The sequence below is a fragment of the Melospiza georgiana genome, chromosome 1, assembly GCF_028018845.1.
Source record: "Melospiza georgiana isolate bMelGeo1 chromosome 1, bMelGeo1.pri, whole genome shotgun sequence".
Taxonomy (NCBI): Eukaryota; Metazoa; Chordata; class Aves; order Passeriformes; family Passerellidae; genus Melospiza; species Melospiza georgiana.
The window spans coordinates 40,271,076-40,295,553 of NC_080430.1; the positions used below are offsets into that span (position 1 = coordinate 40,271,076).

The window sequence follows — 24,478 nt, forward strand, 5'->3', positions numbered from 1 at the left end:
ATTCCACTGTGTGGTACCTGTAGCAAGAGATACCAGGAAAATTATGTAGAACTAATTCTAAATTCATTTAGGAGCAAGTACACATATATCATGTATATATATGTGCATGTATCTATATATTTATATGTATCTATAGGTATGAAAGTATCCAAAATGACCATGTGATTAGTGAGGACACTCAGCACAGTAGGTCAAAAAACATGTACAGCGTTTATTTCTGCTCACCTCTTATAAAGGTGAAAAAATTACCAGATGTGCAACAACGAACTGCACTACTGGCATCAAGTTAATGTCAGTCAAAATATGATTAATAATTATGGTACTAAAGTGCACAAATAACTCCTAAAATGTTCTGGCAGATATTTACAATTCATCTGTAGAAACAAAGACAGAGAACACATTAAGGGATTAGACCATAAAGGCAAGTTCTGGGCCTCAGCCTAAAGTACAAGCTAAGGAGCTCCTACTCATCCACTTTTGTAAGCGACATTTGTAGGACCAGCTCCTCTCAATGAGACCAAGAGAAGTGCAGCAAGCATGCACATACCTGTTTCTTCAACAGAGTATTTTCAAGAACATAGACATCACCAAAACCACCTCAAGTTATAGATCAGAATTTAGGAATAAAGTATTTTTAAAAATTTTAGCTGCAACCTGCTATCTCATCAAGTGTGTCTGCTCTCATGTCCAACATGACCGTGCCATTAAGAATACAGCTCCGCAGTTCAAAGAGACTGTGCAGAGACAGAGTCGCTACGTAAGGCTTGCTCCATCGATCACCGCCGTCTTCAACATCCTCTTCAAACTTCAGCCATCTGAAATGAATTCACATGTACACATTTATACTTCTCCTGGGAAGAAAATTTGGCAAGCAATCCCACTCTTCCATGTGGCTTAGGCATGACATAGAACAGAAAATCCCATGAAATCATACTCGCTTTCATTTTCTCAGGCAGCCCAACTGATTAACGTTTTTATCAGGCCTTAATAACCACACTCAACTGTTTCAGTTTTTACCCATATTGTTTCTTTGGCCTTGACCAATACCTGTCTATTCACATGTTCTCATGAAGAATATGGCTGTCTGCCTTATTACCTGATTTGTATCTTGATTTAATTAGTATTTTGAGATTAGAAAGCTGTCTGAAACATACCATACAGCATGTTCAAGTCTCCTAAGGCTGCTAAGTCAGACATTTAAGAGCCAGGCAATATTAACACGTGAAACTACAAACTGATCTGTATTCCCACTCACAGGCATTATGCAAATTGAGTTTCTACAAAAGTTATCATGCAACAAGGTAGCTGGAAGTACTGAATGCAGAAGAATTCATCACAACGCATGGGTAGAAGGAAGCAACTAAACTAGTAAGGGTCAAAACCAATCATGGCATCCTGTAACATTCAGGCATACAATTTGCCAAAAATTAATCAAATACTACCCAAGAAAAATAATAATTCCCTTTTTTATGTTTAAGAAAAAAATGATACTAATATATTGGCTATGATATACTAAAGACATTTCTGAGATTGCAAATACCACACTAGGTGGACGAAACCCCATATTTATAACTTGGCTAACTCCTCCCTTTCAAAATGTTTGGCATGATCAGTTTTAGGGAAGAGAACATAGCACCAGAAAGACTGAGGGTCTCTTGAAAACAATATTGATTCTTTCAGAGTTTGAAAAGAAGAACCAAAGTTTTGGGTTGCAGTGCATGAATTGAGCAAACAACTCCTACAGATAGTGATGATTCTAAACCAAACCTGGTTTGCAATTCTTTGAAATAAAGTTACTATAAGATATACCTTGAAACAATCTACTCTAAACATACCTAGCAGTTTCTCTCCATTCATATTCCTCTCCATCCCTGAAGCAAAGTTCATCCATTTCAGTGAAGAGATCATGAGGAATGTGTTCATCATCATCTTCAGTACCCAAGATAAACTGCACACGTTGGGATGGTGTGTCTTGAAGAAAAGGAGAAACTAAATAATTAGAAGAATTCATACTTCTATGAAATAAGAAACATTACATAACAGTAAAGTCTCCTGCCCTCAGCTAGAAATATGCAGGACAACATCCTCTTTAAGAGGGAAGAGGAACAAAAGAAACATATACATGTCTTTAAAAGAAGGCTCTCTGAAAACTTTGCACTGTTTCTGAAAACAAAACATCTGGAAATCCATGTTTATGAAAATTAGTCAATTGGTATTGGCTCTTCTACAGATTGCCAATATGAAAATTCACATCACGAACAGATTTGGTTTTAAAAAACCTAGAAATTAATATACCAAAACACTAGAAACTTTGTTTTCATTTTGAGAACAAAATAATTAATACCATCATGACACAAGACACTGAAGAAGCTGAAACAAAACAGGCTGATGGAAACAAACAGCCTTACTTACAGATTAGCTGCCCAAGCAATAGTTCAAGATGGTCATCAGTGAGTAGCCAGGCACTGACTGTCAGAGCAGCAGATTTTTCTGTGGTCTGTTGCTATTTATGTAGGATAAAATTTTTCATTGCATGGTTGGAGCAGTATGTATAAATTAGCATAGGAAAGTAGAAAACTATGTAGCTGAAGTGTCCAGAAAATAATTTAACTTCTCATATTATAATGCCTAGTGGAACAGGCTCAATAACTAGCTAGAAAACTAAACTATCCTTATTGATCACATAAGTACTAGACTTCAATTAATATGAACAAAACTTTTCAAAAAACACCAATTAAACCACATGACTCTAGAGATACTTTTATACATATATTTATACAAGGATTTTGTTTCAATTCAAGTGAACTTTCATATTACAAGGGTTCAAAAAAATGTACTAATTGCAATGCTATCTCAAGGAAGGCCAGAAATAGAAAATCCAGGTAAATCTCAATTTTAAATTTTTTTAAATTTTCTCAAATTTAAAAAAATTTAACTTTGTTCACTGAAACATCACTCTTACAGCTGTTATACATGAATATACAACTGTAGGCTTCTACTGTAGAAGGAAGATGGCCTTTTAGATTTTAAGGGTTAAGATCTGAATTAGTAAAAAAGTTAATTCCACAGTGAGATTTACTTTAGCATTTTTGTTCTGGTATATATCACCATCTAGTAGCATCATTCTGAAATGTGCTCTTGAATGCAAACAACATTCATTATTAGTTAAGGTCTATAGCAGATTCTTTCCATCCCAAAACCAACACACCCCAGAATCTGGCCAAACCCTGTGCTTCTGTGCATACAGAAGCAACCAGAACAGAGAAAGTGAATTTTTGTCAACTTAATATCACTTATTTCTTCAAAACCTGTATAGCAAGACTCTACAAACATGATATCCATTATAATAATTTGTATTTGGGAGAGGAGGCCTTGAAGATGGTTGAAACCAAGAACCATAGGAGAATGGTAAAAGATTTGTCAGAGCTTTTCCATTTGAAAAATCCTTTGTTTCAGGTACTGGCCCATGTAGAACATGCTGCCAGTCATTGAAAGGTAATAGTGAACAGCATGGTGTCCACACTTAAATTCAGACATTGCACCATAATCTGCTTATTCATGGCACTTTAGGAATTAAAGTGGACTTAGGATGTTCAAGAAAAACTGCTAAGCATACTGCCAAATGTTTTCATTTCAGAGAATGATATGACAAAATTGTCCTCTCTTGAGCTCTTGAGGATAATGGGGGGGGGGGGGGGGGGGCAGTTCGTGATCCAAACCAAAAATTTATGAGGCAGTGCAGTTCCTTTACTAACAGACAGCAAGAAGGCTGAAGCAAATATTTAAATAAAATAAGATCATTGATCAAATTACCATGGCAAATGCTGCTTTTCACAGCTACATGCTTAGTTTCAAAAATCAGAGGAAGAAGCATACACGACTACACAATCTGAAAAAAGGTGTCTAATTTAAATAACACAGATTTTCATGCTACAGGAGAGCATTACAAAGCTCTAGTCTAACCTATTCAGTGCAGGCTGCTGAACATTCATGCAGGCAGCTGGACCAAGTCCAACAGCTTCTGACTTAGATAAAACACAACCACAAAATCCTTGTCTGATTGTACACAAAAAGACATTAATTACAGCGAGAATAAAAGAAAGCACAAAACAAACAACATTTAAGCACAGAGTAGCTACTACAAGTTTATTTTCAGGAGACATGAAGAACATGCACAACAAACTTCTTACCATATGATGGAGATTCTCGGCCATCCTCTCTGTCATCTTTGTCTCTTTTTCTTCTGTGCCTGTGCCCACGATGCCTATGCCTTCGACGGCCTGGCTTGCCAAGTGGGACGTGAACTCCGATATACACAGCTCTGTGGCCTTTTCAAGGAAGTTTTAAAGGACACAAATAAACAAAAAATTACCTACTACCCAAATTTAGTATCTAAAGACAAGGGGTTTAAGAAATAGCAATCCAAAAGCACTTGACAAAAAATTACCTTTAGTGAACTAACATGACCATTTCTGTCCTCCCAGAGTGTCAAGGAACTAGCGCTAGACTCATTTCTCTGATAAATTAGGTCATATTTTTATTCAGTTTAAGAATTCAGTTGTGAAACAAATAATTCAGAAGTACAAGCTTGACCTGTAACACTGAAAGAAGCCACTTTATAAACATGAGGCCAAAGCAGAGAAATTACATTTTAGTCCTCTTTTTTTGCAGGGATTCATATCAGGACAGTTGTAAGAATGGCAAAATAATCTCTTGGTTCAGCTTATTAACTTCATCAAAAAATTACCCTTCATTCAGAGTCTGCAAGTAGTTTTCTGTCCTTGAAAGAGCTGCCAGTATTTTCTTAAATAGCACATAACACCTCAAAGTGAAACTGATGTTGAATTACACCATTAACTTAGTATCAAGAAGATAAAAGGAACTTCTATTCTGAAATGTATGTCAGCACTTCAAATAACTTCCAGAGATGTTGGGGTGGGTTTTTCCTATTCTAGAATGTTTTAATAAATTTAGAAGCACATCCTCAAATTAATGAACACTGCTCTTGAAGACATACTTTCAACATCTTGCTTTTCCTTTGACCTTTGACATCAAGACAATATCAAGACAAAATCAACATCTTAGCAAAAGATATCAATCAAGTGACTGTTATGAACATATTACTACCATGTCTCCTGTAATGCAGATAGCATATACAATAGGCTTTTCATTGCTATTTAAACAAACAATTGCAGGAAGAGACAAATTAACTACAACACTAAATACTCTGCTTCTTGGTGCTGAAGAGCTATTACAGAAGACTGACATTAACCAAAGGAAAAGGAAGTGGTCTTCCAGCTCTTAGACAGATGCAAATTCAGCAAATTTACATTATGAAGGCAAGCCCTAGAAATTGTGACTGCATGTACATACATATATATGTATGTGCCTAGCACACATAAAGATGTTTAAGATTCCTGCTGATTATAGAGCTTTAAAGAAACAAAAAGTGGTAAGTTGTCAAGCTTATTTCCCAAAAAAAGAATTCCTAAGCCCAAAAAGATGCTGCTTTATAGAAGTTTTGTGTATTTTTACAGTGCTCTCTGACTAAAAACACAAGCAAAAACCATTATTCACACAAGTAAGTTCAACATTTAATTGGTCAAAGATTCCTTTTCACATAACAGGATCCAATTCTTGACACACTTCCAACACAAGTTTAATTAGAGCTGACTGACTGGCACTATGACCAAATCTGAAATTAAGCATATTGAAAGCTATTTGTTTCCATGTAAGAGTGGAAAAGAGATTAATTTCTCAAAGCACTCATCATTCCTATTTATAAAGAGAGACTTGGTTTTTTGTGAGTTTCTTCCAACAATACCCAGCTCCTGCCCAGCAGCCTGACCTCTGTCCTCCATGACTGCTATGCACAATGCAATTCCCAGAGAAATTAATGTCAATGTGACACCTATAAATAACTGCACTTGGTGTATATATATGTAATATGATCAGGGGGCATCATTAACAATGGCCATGTCGCTGACACCATCATGATACAATAATCTGATGCATAGGGAAAGCAAAAGTACAAGGTTTAAAAATAACTGCATTACTCACCACATTCCACTCAAAGCTGCAACTGAGTGAGCCACACTCACTGCAAGTGCTGTTACTGTGCCTGTTAGGGTTTCTGTTTTATTTTATATATTCAATTAGCAGGTATCAAGCTACAGTTTATATATACACTCCAACTGTTCTATTTGTTGCCAAAGTGCTGGATTTTTTGCAGGAACTGTTTCTTCCTAAGAGAAACTCTAGCACACTTCTAGTAATTGAGCATTTTATATAAATGCTTGCTTTAATATTGTTAATAAGACTCTTTTAAGCATGTGTTTTGATCACTGCACTAAAGGAAAAAAAAAAAACCACAAAATCAAAAAAACAACCTTGAAGGAGTCTGACACTTCAGGATTTTACTCCCTGAGAAATAAGAACTTCCACATTTTGGTCTTTCACCATTCCTACAAATAAGAGACAAAAATCCGTCACAGATTTTCCAAAGATCTCCATCTTAAACAATATACCTTGCTATTGCAAAAGCTGGCATTTGTAATAGTGTGACAATTTCCATGGTCAAAGACCATGTTGCTGCATGAAGGAGAGGTGGAAATAAGTCTATCTCCTTTTACCTAATTACACTGAGACAGAACTTGTTTTTTCCAGTAGAAAAGTTTGGAGGAGACCAGATATGCTGCAAAGACTAAAAGCTATGGAAACAGAGCTGAAATAAGCAAGAAACAGAAGGTGTTTTAAAACAACCTGGGTCCACAGCAAATGGCTTATACTATCACAGAAACCACAGAATCACGTCCAGGTGCCTCACAGGTGCCTCAAGCAGGCACTGCCAAGTTAGTAACCTGGATGGTCAGCGCACAACCTACAACATTTAATACTGCTGTTCCACTTCAAAAGGAAGAATTAAAGGAAGCACTTTCTTGCCTCCTGAACAAACGAGGGTTTCACAGAAAAAGGGAACAGTCTAGCCATGGGTTATGATCCTGCCCTTCAGCCCCACTGCCCAGAAGTGACTACAGTGAAACTATTTCCTCACGTAGACATGGTCTTGCAGGCAAATGCACACCAAGCCTACCTTCCCCAAAGCACTTCTGTATATGCAAAGTGTTCGGACATCTGCAATGGTATTCTGGGACTAATATGAAATGCCAATGAGCAAATGATTGTCAGCATTTATAAAGTAAAATGGATCACAATGCAATGTAATTCCATCAGAGTAACTTTAAGAAAAAAACTGATGTTGACAAAAAGCCTCTGAAATATTTTTCAGAGCAAGCAGTGAGAGTGACAGTACAACAGACCAACCGAGAAAAATTTACCAGCAGCAAACAGAAGCTTATGAGTGCACCTGACTGTTCTTCACTCTGCTATCACAGTCATAAATAAAGATATTTCAACTACTGTCTAGCAAATCTGAAACTACTGCTGTTGAGTATACTGTCAGGATTACCCAAAAACTGCTTACAGATATAGTCAACTCCAAAAGTGGGACAAAACTACATAAGAAAAATCGGACAAGCTTAACTTTGATTCTAACTCAACAAAGCAAAGCATTGAGAAGCCTTCTAAAAATAAGATAGCTGCACTGAGTAGGTCTGTGTTTCATTATTCAGATAGAAGTTTGCAGATAGACAGATAGAGATTTACTTATAAATATAATTTACAAGGAAAAGCAAAGTAAAACAAAGCCATAGCCATTTTCTTCCTTCATTCTCAGTGAATTGGACTAAACAAGTTATTTTTCAGATTTCATATTTTTCAGCAAATTTTGGTTTTGCCAAAAACCAAACCTTAACAAAATAAACAACCAGACCTCCAAGAAAGGCAATTAATATAAAGATAATATATCATCTGTGAAAGCGCTGGAAATAAATTTAACTCTAAAAAGGTTGGGGTTCAAGTTTCTAGCATGGGGGTGTTATTTTTACAAGGGACACAACCTTTACTTGAATATTGTGTTTAGAAGTTCAAAAGGTACATCATGTGACCTTCAAAGCTTCATTCACGTAAATGTCTGTAGCATCGTACCACTTTCAAACAAAGCTTCTTACAGAATTACTATAAACCAATAATCAATAGAATTAGTAGACTGCCCAATACTAAATTTAGTAATACAAAGCTCAAGAGATGATTGCTCATTTTAATCCAACATGACTTTATCCAAGCTTAGCTGTTGAAATCCACTGAGAGTATTTACTACTTAAGGCCCTTATCAATATGAAACAAACTTAAGTGTTAGGATCTTGAAACGTGTCTCCATCACATGGTAGATCTCGAATCACATGGTTGGTCTCACCCCAAAAGTCACTTTGGGTGAAGTCCTATAACATTTACAGAAAAGAAAATGCTCTGATTTCTCTCCAGAGCTCCTATGAAAGTGGAAGATTTTCATAATAGAAGATTTCTGAAGCCTGAGAGAGCTGAACAAAAATGCCCTGGTATCACTAGGTCTTCTCTTTTTACACAGAACCTTCTCTTTTCTTTGGCTAGATGCCTTTAAAGCTTCATAGAAAGAAAGACATTTTTTCTCCATCTTAACAAGGAAAAGCAAAGGAAATCAAGTTTGTGTCTATGTGGATTCTGAAACCTTGTAGCTTAGAAATTTGAACTAAGAGCAATCATATACTAACAATGGATGTAAGGACCATTGGCAGGTGAGCTCCCTGGTCCAACCTTGCTCAAAGTACAGCCAACTTCAAAGCTGGAGCCATGGTTTTGATCAGTTTAGTTAGGATGGCAGCCACACTTTTAGTAATTTTAAGGATATATGTTCTACAGCCTATCTAGACAACTTACACCAACCTACAGCAACACATTACCTGAAAAAAAAATCCTAATATCCAACTGTCACTTCCAATACAACACCTTATGCGTGATCCCCCTCACCTTTTCACTACGTACCATTGTGACCCCATCTTCCCAACTGAAGACTAAAGCTTTGTGACAAGAATTACTGTTTTTACGGAAAATTTTCAAATAATAATCTGAAGATGGAAAATTTACTTTTACAGGAGCCTTTTTTAATCAAATAATGTCACAATCTATCTCCTTCTAGCATGGCGCATTCCAGTATGGAAAAACTGGAGTATCTGCAAGAGAGACCCTAATCCATTCCTTAAGAGCATAAAACAGGGAAGAAATCCAGCTGTTTGATGTCTTAAATCCATTACCCTAGTAGGAAAGATCTGGAACACAGCATCTCATTCCTTGGTATTAATTTCCCTTACATCACAGAGAGTACTTGTATGCACAAAAATAAGCTCAATGCAATCTACGAGCACAACTTCTTGTGATCTTTTCTGTTACAAGACTGCTCTGAAGGTAGTAGCACAAAAATGGGAAAAAGGAGAGGGATGGAAGAAGTAAGAGTAAGAACAAAAGTGTCTTTTCTTGCCCTTAAAAATTTCAGAGCCCATAGGACTTCTCCAATATTCTTGGTTCTGGTAAAACTTAAGGAACAAGAACAATGCCTCCACACACACACATATACACACACACCCTTTCTATTTATAATGAAAAATAAGCCACTAAGTCACAAAAAATACTCCCACTATGCTAATTTTCTAATTAAAAATAATGTCCTATTTCTGAAGGATGCAATTAAATGCAAAAATTAGTATTGAAAGTGAAGTCCCTGTCATAAGAAAGAAACTAAATATTTCAGAACAAACAGCATTTTTCACTTATTTTATAAACTTCTCATGCACATTCCCAAGAAAGAGTCAAATTATTTTCTACATAATTAAATGTATCAAAATTGAATATAAAATAATTTAACATAATCTTGGTCTTCCACACATCAACTGACTACTAAGAAATCCTTTAATTACCTAGGATTCTTCTTGTTAAAGGAACTATTTAACTAAAGCTATCTCTTGCTTTCAGAATTAAACATTTGAGATAAAATTTTCTAACCAAACCTGTAGAAAAAAGAAAATTCTTTCACGGGATAACTGCATGCCATGACTGGAACCCAAAGGTTCTCCACAGTACAGCATACTTTAGAATGCAGTACACAACCTGGGCTGGGCTCTGAAATCTCCTGCTGCTCCTAGGAATTCAGTCTCTCTGAGAATACACTCCTTATACTTAAACTGATAAAACTGAGAAGCACAATCCCAAACCATAGCTAGCACAGCACAGGGTAAAGCATTCAGGAAGAGTTTTTTCTCACTATGTGACAAAGATTGGCATATTATGCTGACAAAGCCAGTAAATGCCAGATTTCTCATTACACACAAAAGTGATTTTTTTCTCTGACTTAAAAGCAAATGAGTTTGTAGGGGCAGTCATAGAGAAAAATTCACTGTATACTTCTATTAGACACAATTAACAATATTTAGGAAGGGTTTATATTAGATAGGCAGGCAGAAACAGTAATAGGGAAAGCTTAGTGCTGGGTGGCAGTGCCACACAGGGATTCTGGCACAGACCTGTGGCTCCCTGCCAGCAGCCATGTCCCTTGCCAGGGCAAGGAGCCAGCCCTTGGTGCTGATGGGAGGGAGGACAAGCCGTGCCTGCTCTGCACAGCCAAGCCAGAGCAGAGCTGGGCCCCACGCTTTATCCCAGCTGAGGATCCTTGGTGCAGCCTGCCTCTGCAGCAGAGCTCAGGAAAAAGGATACACATATAGGGTAATTTCAAACAGTTGTTTCTGTTGGAGGAGAGAAAACCTAGAAATAAGCAATTCAAGTGCAAGTTCCATTAACATTCAAGACTAGCCCTTTGTCCACTAAACACAACATAAAACCACAGAATGGTTTGGGTAGCAATGATCTTGAAGATCATCAGTTCCCATCCCCCTGGTAAAGACATAAGGCTTCCACATTCTAACACTGTTCTTGGAAAGTATTTCATAAGAAACTTCTGAAATGAAAATTTTCTGACTTCATCAATGGGTCACAAATACATTGTCGTAACAAATTTGATCACACCCCTCTTTTGATAAGTGTGTAAATGGATTGTTTTGCCAAATGCATCTACTGGTATTTACAGAAGGAATCTTGCTTCACAGAAGGGTTATTCATTCCTGAGAAAACCTCAAACCCTCTCATTTTTTTATTTATTTTGTAAATTAGAAATTAGAAAAGGTAAATTTAAAAGCTTAAATTTCAGTGACTGCAATTTAAAAGCTTAAAATTCAGTGACTAACTTTCAGTGAACTGCAAATAAAGAAATCATCCATTTAGAAATAGTTCTAATATCCAACAAGGAACAAGTTTAGTCAATTTTTTGAACAATTGGTTTTAAGGGATTGAAAAAAGGTAAAGGTTATGAAAAGTTATCAAGAAGTAATAGGTTGTAGAATCAAGCAGTCTCTTCTGCCTCCTCTCAAAAATTTTATATTTGAGTGATCTGGGACTATCGAGTTTACTGCAAGTTTTGTTTTGGTTCATGCTGTTTGGTAGAACTTCAGTTTTATGACCATATTACTTAAACAATAATTTTATGTGTGTTTCAGTTTATAAAACTATTATAGTTTGCAGTTAGCTGTCTTTTTATAAAATTTCTAATGCAGTCAGAACAAAAACATTACATATTGTTCTCTTAAATAAAAGAAGTTAGGGGAAAAAGTCATTAGGACACAGTTGATGTCAAACATTTCTAAAAAAGCTTCAAATTGTGAAACACTTGTACAGCAAGTCTTCTACTTAGATACACAATATTCACTTAAGGGGAGAAAAAAATACAGGATTATTTGATTGCTTGTCCTCGTCAACTAAGATTAAGTGAAAACCATGGTTCTCTTCTTAAATAAAAATTAAAGCACATCAAGGTATAAGAGATAATAGGGTCATTTAAAATGTAAACATTACTTACACCTGCCACAGGATAATGTGAGAGTAGATAGCTATTAAACCATCTTAACTCTTGAAAGCTGGTGCTTGGATCTATGCCACAGAAAACTAGTCTACGAAGACACACATTCCTGACCTCAAGATTGTTTCTGGAATGAAACCTCTGTAATGTGTAAACTGCTTACCTCTGCTATGCCCGCTAAGAGTAACAGAATGTATCCCTTCTTCCCTTACACTGTATCTAGTAAATGTATCCTCAAATCAAGGTTGAAAAGTAGCTACACAGTTTAAAAGATGCATTCTTGCAGTCTCAAGCCAGCCCGAGTGAAGAAAGTTTTCCTCAAACATCATTTAACAGAAAATACATTTTACAAGACCACATTAAATACCTCTGCCATTAATATTCATGCCTTACTTCCAACTCCTGGGTGACTTTGTTATTACTCTCATTCACTGCAGCTCAAAGAGCCTGGCATCAAGTTAAGAACATTAGGTGCTCTTAAAAAAGGTTATTTTAAGATGTTATTCCCTTTTCTAGCTCTTCTGTAAACTGACATTTGTTAATTCAAAATAAGGCCTTACAGCTTCAGTAAAGTGCAGTACCTTTATTTAGTACACACACAGTCTGCCCACAATTGCAGTTTACCATCTCTAACCATTCCTCTTTTATGGGAAGAGCGTTACGAAACCAGCAGCCTGTGCCTAACCTTCCTAACCTAAACACTGTCACTCCAGACAGGTACCACACTCTGCCAGCCACCATAAATAGAATGCAGGGCTTGAGAAGCTCCAAGTTCAAGATCTATTTTCTCCTTTAGCATTTGTTTCTCTTTCCATTAACATTTCATAATTTCCACAACATACAAGAGAAACTGACAACACTAAGACACCTTTCCTTCAGTATTAAGAGCAAAATTATGCCCTTAGCTGTATCAAACCTATCAAAATTAGTTTGTACATGCTTTAAGGAGGTTAAGTATCATCTGTCCAAATGGGCTCTAAAAAATATTGTGCTTCACACCAGAGCTGAACTCAATGAACTGCTTGCTGACTCTCCTTGAAAATACATCGATGCATACTTGTGTAAAGGTTCAAAATTCCTAGTACTCCTTTTCAAGAAATACATATGGTAAGACTAGACTGAAATAGGTTAAAGTCTTAAAACACTTCCAATGCCCCATGCTTTAGTAGAGGGCTTCCCAAGCTTACAAGAAAATATTTGTGTCAGAAATGAAAAATAATGCTAGTTGGAATTGTTTTACTGCTTGCAGCCAGCAATCCCATTTCTCTCCTTGTAGGATTTTGATACCAGAATTAAAAACAAAACCTAAAAATTCCACATACCTACTTTTATCATAATAGCTTATAAATAATGAACTCTTAAGCAGAGCTATATGTTCACATAAATTTATCTTCTAGAATACCTTGATTTGAAGAATCTCTGAGAAGGTGACTATATGAGTAGAACAATCACACTTACATACCTTTTTCTCTTTCATAAAGGAAAGAAAAAAACATTTTGTTCTTACTTTGGAATAGTTTTCACTTTGATAAAAGTCAAACTATATGGTGCCCCTCCCTTGTTCCATTCTATCAAAAAAAAATTAATTCTCACAAACATACAAGATACTAAAAAATACATGTGAACACCAAGAATAATTCCTATTTATGTGAGAAAATGTGTACCTATATACAGCTTCACAGATGTGATAATACTACTGGAAAACTTTTTTTTTTTTGTCAGATACTTATTATTAGTTATTTGTTAAACCTCTGTATAACCAGCCCCCTCTTGCATTGAGATACCAACACTGGCCACTCCAAAATGAGTGAGGGAGTGAAAGAAGAGATGAGGTGCATGGATAAGAGCAAGGTGAGGAGAGTGAGATCGCAACTCCTCTTTTCAAAAGCACTTACATTGACTCAGTTGTTCATTGGACAGCAGTCTACATTTCACCTTAATTTACTCTTTGGCTATGGGAAGACAGGGGTATTTTCCATAGCAGTCACCCAAGTGCTTAAATTGCCTCAGGCAGCCTGAGCCTCTGCCTTCCCACCCAGTATCTTGGTTAACTACAGTGCTGTACGAGCTGAAGCATTCCTACAAGAATGTGCTCTGAAAGAGACTGGGGAAGAGATCTGGCTGCACATTCCCATGTCATTCCTTGGGGTCGAGGTATTACAGCTGCTAAAGCTGCTGCCTCCAACACTACTCCAGCTGGATGCCTGCTTTCCCTTAACCCCTGCCTCCCTGCAAAACATACACACACACTTTTTCTGGGTCATCTCCTGAGAAAAGCAAGAGAAAGAAATTTAGGAGGAATCAGCTTAAATCTTCACTGAAGATTCAACTGCAGAAACAGCCAAGGCAGTGGTTTCCCTACAGCAGAACCCCATCTAAACCAGCATTGTCACAGCCTCCACTGCTGCATCTCTCAGCCCCATATCCACACTTCCTTCCTCTGCTCAGCTCCTGCACACATCCATCAGTGTGGCATTTTGAGCCCAACAGCTGAGATCTTGACCATCTTCCTTTGTCAGACTGGTAAATTTTCCGATCACTTAACAGACCTAGCTGGGATTGTGGTTTGGTCAGGCCAACAGAAATGTTAGCACAAGACAGAAAACAGTAACAGAATGAAGGGGACAGATCAAGAGTATGCTGCAGCAGCAAACAACTTCAATCACTTTAAACTGTCTCCTCTTATACCACAGTGTGAGAAAAATGTCACAGCAACCTAAAATCAACCTTTCTTAGCCAGAAACTGCTGCCATTATGGTTTTCCAGTGTGCTGAAGCAGTGTAAGAGTCAGTACAACTCAGTGAATCTACTGCCTTCTAGCATTCTGCAAATGTTAATTAAGCTTCAGAGTATTCCATGTGAAAGGCTGAAGACTTTAACACTGGATCTCCCTAGTCTTTTCCTTGTTCATTAAGGAGCATCCATGAATCCTCATCCCAAACTAATTTGTTTTCAAGTAAGAAGAAAAGCCATGTCTTAGATGAAATACCTAATTTTACATTCTGCTACATGAAACTAAATCATTGCTGTTTTACTGCTAAATGTCAAATAATGAAGACTACCATAATGCTTTACTGAGAGCTGACTGTGGAACATACAGTTTACTATGGAACCAGAAGGACAGTTGCATGTCTGTTGAGACTCTCAGTATTTGAAGTGCATAACCACAATCACAAGGACACTTAACTTTCAGAAAAGAAAACAAACATCTCCCTCATGACCCCTGTTTCCTGACTTTTAATTCTGAAGAACGTGACATCATTCATGCTGGAAAATTACTTACCAACAGGAATTATTTTTTCAAACCTAAGTCTAAGAAGCAAGCTTTCCTTGGAAAGCTTCAGTCATTTTTGGGGGTTTTTTTTGGTGACAGATTAGAACAGTGGATATTTACCAGCATGCACAGAGACAAAACAGGGCACGTCACCTCTGCCTTTCACTGGTTTTACCCCTGAATTTCATGATAGCCATAAAATTTTGACTCCTTTCAGCAAGGAAAATTCATCTTTTATCCCTAGGCAAAAAAAAACCATGTTAATCAAACACAAAACCACCACAAACTTACTCTCTAGTTCTTCCTTTTCAAAATTTGTATTGATAGTAGAGCTGATTTTGCCCATATCCACAACAGCTTCTTCATCGTGACCCTGAAGAAACAAGACACAAGTTTAAGTTACAACTAAATAGAACTACTTTTTTCCTAAATTCCTAAATATGTTCTGAGACAGCATGTCATCACTGAAAACCTATCTTTCCAATTTTTCAAGAAAACATTACCCTGCATTGAAGGAAAAGACAACAGGCTAAATACCATAAAATTTCTTTCTGCAATGCTCTGGGGTTTCATTACAATCAGGACACATGTTTCAAAAGTGCAGCATTCTTTTAGCTTTTTATTCAACAGCAATCAATCTACTTCCATGAAATAACTGATAAATTTACAAAAAAAGATACAGAAGTAAATACTGAGAGACCTCAAGCTCTTCTCTTTAGGGGGCAATTCCTGTGTGAGATTTTCCAGCACAAATAAGAAGCTTTTTTGAACAAAGGGGTAGTAAAAAAACCTAAGGTATTTCCTAGACCCACAGCTCTGGAAATATCAAAATAACTGCTTCATTCAGGTTTCAACAGCCAGCTTGTTAACCTAATTCACTTTTTTTTTTTACCCACAAAGTTAAAAAGCAGCAGTTTCCAGCAGACCTTTTGGGGTTCCATTACTACTGAAACCACACCACTCCAATAACATGAAATATTTGAAATAGATATAGGCTTATCTCTGAACACATCCTCTTATCACAGTTAGCACATCACTAAAGCAGACCTTAAAACTGCCTTTTGCTCAGTCTTGACAAAAAAAAAGAAACTGAATAGTAGAAATCTCAAGTCCATCTCAGACTTGACATCAAAACAACATTAGAGTTGTCTTTCTCCAAGTGTCTGCATTCCTTAGAATAAAGTCCACTTTTCACAGCTCACACAGCTCACAGCACACACAGCTGACAGAGCTGGTTCTCCAAAAGAACAACTACTTAAGGGCAGTTTTACATCCAAATATAAGGGCAAGGCTAGCTGCTAAAGGTTACTGTGTCCCTGATCTTTCTGCTCTCTTGGGCACACACTTCTTCCTTAAGTCAGACCTAACCATCATGAAATCAGATTAAAAGCGCTTAAGAAACAGTGTGGTTTCTTTGGGTTTTTTTTTTTTTTAGCTTTTTTATAATAACTTGATTAGTTTTCCATTGGATCAGCTCACCAAAGTGACTTCTCTTGCGGCCATATGACAGCCAGATCCATCACAAGTTTATCTGTTTGATCACTGCTTCTAGCAGCAGCTACACTGATCTCATGCTTTACATTTCAGTCCACAGAGGATCTGTGATGATGGGTTCATGAGGGAAAAACAGAAGCCTAAATCAGGAGTCTCACAGGAACTGGGAACCCTAACAGTGTTGACATTCAACTAAACTTTGGTCTTAGAATTATGCAATTACTTTATATATAGAACAAGTTTGTCACCTCACAGGAAAAGTGGCAAGAATGAAAAACAACATATCTGCGTGTAACAGGTACAAGCTAATAAACACTGTATCAACTCCCACTCACAAAAAAAATTTTTCTTGAACACAGAACTCCCTGATCTTAAAAAAAAATATCTTTATTATAATATATTGTGTGCATATACACAAAACAAATTTAAGTAGTTAACTACTGAGGGAAGAAGATGAAAGAATATGAAGAGGACAAGCACCACATGCTGGGAAAAAATTCTGATGAAGTTCAAAACAAGGTTAGATGCAGCTAGACCACAAAAAACTAAAAGCAGCTGGCACTATGTAAATAAGTAAAAACATAAGAGGAAAGAGTAGCACATGGCAGAATAAACCTCTGAAAACTAAATACAAGTCAATTCTGAGCTGTGTCCCTGAAAATAGGGTTTTCAAGAAAGGCATTACACAGTAACCTAACTGTCACTACTGCTGCATTGTAGTGACAGTAGAGTTTTGCAAGAAGGGTAGAAAAAACCTTGTACACTCCACAGAGCTACAATTTAAAAAGAATTGAGGCAATGTCTGTTGGAGAAAGACCATGAAAATGTTCCAGGGACCTGTTAATAAAAAAGTGGTAGAAATTTTTCAAGTGTCATGGTAATAAGGTGGGAGGGGAGTATGGGGGGAAATAGTATATTCCTGTCTCCTACACACCAAAATCCAGAGTACTGTAGTACACTCCTGTTCACAGAAACAGATACACACAGTATACACATTACCACAAAACTCCAAGCAGAGATGGAAGCAAATGGAAGAATTACAAATTCTCTGAACTACCTTAGGTGGTTTTTTATATCTGAGTAGAAAAAAAAACCCTAGCAATAGGAAAACCGCTATCAAAATCTGTTCCACAATTAGCTTCATGGTTACAGCCACAGACTCCTGAAAACTCCTGTACCTAAATACACCCATCCCCAGCAGTCCTTTTAGGACACTTGAAATCTTGCCAAAGACACGGTTTTTTGAGCAACAAAGGAAGAAAGAGTTTTTTCTCCAGATGATACAAACAACTGCATACCAGTAGAAAATTGTATACACACTGTGAAAAATATACACACATGAAGAAATTTTCATCTCCCAATAACATTTTGAAAGTGGATTTGCTGTGTGTCCTACATCACATTATTAATTTCTATCACCCTTTCCTTCAGTAAAAGAGATTCTCTGCCAAACTCATACGTACAGAAGCAGTCTTCAAAAACCACATCACGTGAAAGTAACGTCTTTTAAGATTGGATTACAGGAAGGCATGTGTGCCCTTGCAAACCGTTCTATCACTATCTCAAAGTACTCAACATATGCAAAGACTCTTCCAAGAATAAACCATTAACAACCACAAATATCATACATGGAGGAAGCATATCATTTACAGCCTTTGTTCAGAAAAACACAAAGCATCATTTTAACATATCTGTTTTGTGATGCCAAGAGCAAATCCCAGTATGAGATATTTTTGCCTTAGGTCAGGTAAAAAATCAAAAATATTCAAATCCATTATAGAGTAATTCCAAACTACAACCTTTTCCTGGTTAAAAATAAAGTCTGTAGGGCATAGCTTTCCAGTAATTATAGATGATCTATCATGTCAGTTAAAGGCACAGAAGGGAGGGAAAATTTTACAGCTGCCGTTTCAGTTCTCTTGTCTACTTTCTGAACTTTTTACATAAACAAAGAACAGTGGGATTCTGGAAAATTTGTCAACTTCCCTGTTTTAGGCAGAGAATGACTTGGAGCTTAAAGCAAATATTCCAGGGCACTTTACCATTCACTGCATGTGAAACTTTACATAGGACAATCCCACAGATGCCCAAACACAGCTGATGTAGACAAGCCAAAGTAAAATTCAAGACTAATTTAGAATGTATGTAACTTTCATTTTCAGTCAAAAGACAGAACAATTGAGAAGGGGGAAAAAAACCAACATGAGCAGCAACCAAGGTGCCCTAGGGAGATTAAGCTTTCACCTTTGGTTTGCACTTTTTTTTTTTTAAGGAGAAGGTAATTATAAAAACAGAACAAATCCTGAGTACTTCAAGGGAAAAAAAATTAAAAGCCTAGCACATTGTATTAAGATACACTGCACTGTATTATGATGTACTAAGTGTACTTTTTCCTAACAGATTTCTGGATACTCATAAACATACTGCAGAAACAACCTCCAGTAACACCTTCATATTCAGCTAGAGAAGCCTGCATAAATTAGAATCTGTCTTCTCAGCTTCTAACTCTCCTCAGCATGAAAATGAAATGCCTTTTCAACTGCTATAGATCAGACAAGACTTTCAAATACTCAGTGCTCCAGCAGAGTCCCAGTAGGATTCCTCTTGCCACCTCTGGATTTCAAATGTCTTTTCTCAGTCTGTGAGAAAAGAGTAATTCCCCCTTACAGAAAATCAAGCACCAGAAATTTTTAACACTACTAATTTACCTTCTCAAACATTTATTGTCATTTACTACAGCACACTTTTGGTATCTAGAATATTAATGCCACATGTTTTTAAAACTAGTACTGAAAAAAGAGTCAATCCTGAATTGCATGAATTTTTATGGAAAGCCCTGAGTTGGGAAGAGCTGACAACCTCCAGCAGTATGTGGTAGCCACAGTCTCAAGGACTAGCATGGATATGACGCAGGGAGTATTAAATCCAAAGGCAAGTTTCCACTGTCATCTCTGCAAGCACTTCTCACCATGCAACTCACTTAACCTTGTGCAGTCACACACACGACAGATTTCAGACGGGCACGCTGCCAAAGTGCATTACTGAATAACCACTTCCAAGACAGACAACTTGCTAGGAGCACATTTTTAAGGTACTTGAAATACAGTCTAATCAAATCATTCTGGTGATAGACAGTGATCATAAATAGCTGATGCAGCTAACTATAAACCTTTAAAATCTATGAGCAATACAGTAACCATGTTAAGAATAATTTGAGATCAACATTTAAGACCATTACTTAGCTAAGTCAATGTTTATGTGCTCCATTTACATTTCCTCAGACCAAAGTTCTTTCCCGGCAGAGTTAGAGAGTGACTTGCAGCACCAGAAGGGACTGCATTAGTGCTCATGGAAGTAAGTAAGTAGGGCTTAAGAGAGGGCATAAGCAAACAAAAAAACCTCCACAAATACCATCATCCTTCCCCCCCCCCCCCCCCCCAAAAAAATTACATTACAACTTTCATGCTACAAAGAAGCTTCACTACAGCATTTATTGAAGTAGATGCAAATAAAAAAGAAAAAACAAAACCAAAAACACAATACAAAATGCAACCAACAAAACCTAACCCAAACTCAGGATGGGGAGGAAGGAGCAAACTCATATCAACGTTTTTCCTCTATATATCTGTCCCTGGCCAACAGATTAACACTTCTTATTTTAACAGTATTCTAATATAACTGCCTATACTGTCCCAGTGATCCTACATACTGCTTTGTTACTGTAACTGTATCCCAATCTCTCTGGCTTGAAGATAAAGCAGTTTCCTCCTCCTTCCCACAAGAACTCATGGATACATCTCTACTTCTGTAAGCACAAGAGATCTGGCAGACAGGATTTTCCTCTTAGGCTGGAATGTGGCACCAACAAATCATTCCTCTCAACACAGGAGCAAACCCTGCTTACAGACCCCACTGGCAAACCTCTGTAGCACACTGCTGTAGATTTACCAAGATCAGCAGCATATGAGCAATTGAGCACAGTGCATTTTGCCTGTCAGGCTCAGCTCTTCTTCCTTTCACCACCAGTAAGCACAGAGGAGCAGTTCAGCTGGACCAAATCATCCATCAATGGGCTGTCTGCAAGAGGACACAACAGGAGAGGCCCTGTGCAAACTCCATCAGAGTCAACAGTGGCTTGACCTTAGGAAGCATAGCCAAAGCAGGACTCTTGTTCTATTATCAGCCTTCCTTTGTGTGATCTACACTCAGGAGATCGATATGACAGCCATCAAAAAAACCTCCAGTGACAAAAATAAATAAAAAATTAATTGAGATAAGATTGTTGATATTGCCCTGCTTCAAAAATTAAGGTTTGGCTATGAAAAGGAATTAAAACCTTCATTTTGACCATATATCTCAAAGACAATCAAAGAGGAACTACAAAACCTCACTTTGCAAATGTATCCAGGTATGTGTGTGTACATCTATAAAATATTTTAAAACTGATCTTTATAAAAAATAGATAAACACAGTTGTTTTGTTACATAGGTACTGAAATATATTGTTCAGGGTAATTTAGAACCCACAGGGTAATTCATTACTCATTGTCACAGCCACATTTCCCAAGTGATCTGTTCCAGAAGTCTGCATTTCTGCTCTAGGCCCACATAATACTCCATGTAGTCAGGAAATAAAACACATGTCAAATTTACAGAATGCATGTACAACCTCCTCTCTATCCATGCAACCTCCCACAGCTGCAAGCTAATAAGAACTAATACTTCAGGGAGTAAAAAACAGACAAGACCAGTGTCGTAGACCCACAAAATTAGGAGATTAAGTCTACCAGGGACAGCAACTCTGGAAAGGAAAAGAAAAGAAACCAGAAAAACAGTGTATTTGTTACTGTCATCTCTGGATGCTGTATGCAGAGTTAAATGCAGATTTGAATGCCAATCACTCTACTTCAGGCAAGCACCAGGTCTATCCCATAGGTCTCCTCCCACTGCTACCCACACACACAGCACCAAGCAGCCTTAGTTAAAAGTGAGTAAATAGGAAGGGCTTGTAGACATGGTTTACCTGCAGGATGAACTAACAGCAGCCCTTGCTGTTAGTCCTAAATATATTGTTTTACTTCTCTTCCAGACTGATTCTGCTTTTAAACCAGAGGTAAGATGAGCCCACAGTAGGCAGGAGGGCAGGTATCTGTAGTTGCTGCCTCCTTGAAGGACAATCAGGATACAAAAAAAATTAAAGTTCTTTCTAAATAATAGTAAGTGAAGGTATTAGTTCAACTTTAGTTGAACTGCACAAGTGGTCCTATAGATGCATTTGAAGTAAGTTCTTTGGGCACAATCTCTACACGACAATACTGTATCATCAGAAGTTGCCAGAGTGATGAAACACTACCAGTTCTAAATCAAGCACATCAACCTAACAGCCAAGGAAAAATGCATCACATATAAATGAGCCCTGTCTCATTTTGTCATCGTACAATTTTTAGCTGGCCTTCCCCTCTAAATATATACAGATGAGAGCACAATTAATAATAATTCACAAACAGAACACTTGCCAGGTTTAAAATAGGAAGCATACTGTTGATGGGTTCCCCTTAGTTGTAATTTCTATGGTCTCCAACAGCTGCTTTCCAGAGATTTTTTCCCCTACTATCTTAGCAGAGTGTATTGCTCCAGCACTACAGGAATGACTCTAATTCACCTCAATGGCTTTGGTGTCACCACACATCCCCTCTTTTCCTGTGAATTTTACCTGGGCATGTACAACTCCTATTTTACTCAGCAATCCTCACATGTAAATGACAGCCCCGCCCCACCAAAGCTACACTCAGAGCCTTGCAGGGAGCTGTGACACTTAGATTTATTTCAGTAAGACCATAACCATCACAGAAGAGGTTAGGGATACTTAGACATTTTTTTAGCCTACTAATCCTCTAATTAACTGTTCAGCTTACCTTACTAAATACATCTGACCAATCTGCTTCTAGAAGACTTACAATAAACACAGCAGCTCTACAAACCTTGTTTGGACAAGTATGTCCAAAAGATATCAACAGACTTCAGTCGGACTCCCCGGAAGTTTCAATGTACTTTGAATTTTCTGAAACTGTATGTGGAGGGCACTAAAGATGTGCATGTGTGCTACTTAAACACCACAAAACCCAATCACTTTCAGGAAAAAAACAGTTCTAAACACACTAATGTTTTGCTTCTATTGAAATCTAATGTTTATAAGTAGTTTTATCTCAGTTCTAGCAGGCCTTAATCCAGCCAGGGTCACACTGAGCACCACAATGTCCAAGAGAAGCCATGTCCCATTCCAGAAAAACTAAACATGTCTTTGGACAATAAACCGAGTTTGCATTAATCATAACAGAAAATTAAATTGAAGAGAAAAAGTCAGAAAGAAAAGGAAACATAATACCAACGAGAAAGAGCCTGGTCACGACTGTGAATGGCTTTCAACCATGGCACATCACAGCAATTCATAAAAAAAACTTAATTAGAACAAGCACAAGAAAAAGAGATGGCTTGATTCCTAGCAAGGTGCAAGTGAATATTTGATTTACAAGTCTATTTGAATTCAGCCTGAGTATTCTGCAAGCCAGAAAATTCACCATCATGTATAAACTTAGCAAATACTGTCAGCAATCCAACACAAGATATCAAATTGCATATCTAATATTATAGTAGCTACTTCACGAAGTTGCATTTTATCACTGCCTCACAGTACTAAATTTCATTCAAAAAACCCCAACATATCTCCATTCACCTAAACATAATTAAGTGAATTCCTGAAATTACAGGTAAAGAAAAGAAGTAGTATAATGTTTACAACTAGTGACTTCAAATCTGTGCCTAGTCTTCTATGCATGCTTGACACAGTTCTGTGCCCAGAGCTGAAAGTAGCACCACAATGAAAACAAAAAATCGAGCACTGCACTACAGAGACCTTGACAAACAAAGGCCACCACAATCTGATGCACTGTAATATATCTAAATCAAAATCCTTCTTATGCTCACACAACGGAATAGAATATTTAGCTGTCATACATAAAATAATTCAGGGATCTTCAAAGTTTTACACCTTAGAAAAATTCCATCCCATAGATTTTAGTTTCCAGGAAACTTTTAAAGTAGTAATCCCTGTTACACGCTGCATTGCAGTTACATGGCAATGGTAATGACAAGTCATACAATGGCTAAGAAATAGCTTGTAACACTAATATTAGAATTCACTGTATAAATCCCCACAAATTGAGTTTTTTGTCTGTGCCACTGAGGTCTGAAGAAAATGTTATCTCTGCAAACACTTCACCTCAGTTACACAGCTCATTAAGTTCACTGGCCTTTTTTTTTTTGTCAAAAAGGAAGAGTTAGCCGGCTATTTTAAGAATCTCTACCAGAAGCATCCTGGCTATACTTGCACAGAATCAAGCAAAGTCACAGTCGATAACCTTCAAATTAAGAAAGGCTGACTCAAAATAGTGCAAAAGAAAAAATAACCCAATCCAAAACACTCAAAGTCTGACAGTATACTGGCACAACTATAAGAGCACATTTTCTTTCTGAATTAAGCTGGTTACTATGATTAAGCAATTCTAACAACACAGCAAATATCTTCCCTAATACAGAAATCTCTACTCAAACTACTACTTCTATCACCAGATCTTTCAAAAATTTCTTCCACAATTACTGAGTCTAAGGTAGCACACAATTCTGAGCCACAGCTGCGAAATATCACTTGCATCAAATCCCATTCAAGCCATTATTACGTTACACAGCTGCTATTTACATACAGGTTGCATTTTCTTCCCTTGACGAGCTTCCTCCATGCTGATGTGCAGAAGCAGAGAGTGCCCTTGTAGGAGACCCTGTAATGAACCTCCCCAGAGATCAGAGCCTGCGCATACA

General features: G+C 37.3%; 1 protein-coding gene across 2 annotated transcripts in view; it reads right to left on the reverse strand.

Annotated features, from left to right (window-relative positions):
* Positions 1 to 24,399, reverse strand: part of SLC4A7 (solute carrier family 4 member 7) — a 66,783-nt gene extending 42,384 nt beyond the window's left edge. For both annotated transcript variants that reach the window (XM_058019788.1, XM_058019780.1), the window contains exons 1-5: positions 24,364 to 24,399; positions 15,402 to 15,483; positions 4,191 to 4,328; positions 1,836 to 1,971; positions 655 to 815 (exon numbers count right to left, since the gene is read on the reverse strand). In XM_058019788.1, coding sequence (XP_057875771.1) covers positions 655 to 815; positions 1,836 to 1,971; positions 4,191 to 4,328; positions 15,402 to 15,483; positions 24,364 to 24,399 — 553 coding nt within the window. The remainder of the gene's footprint in view (positions 1 to 654; positions 816 to 1,835; positions 1,972 to 4,190; positions 4,329 to 15,401; positions 15,484 to 24,363) is intronic.
* Positions 24,400 to 24,478: the final 79 nt, after the last annotated feature.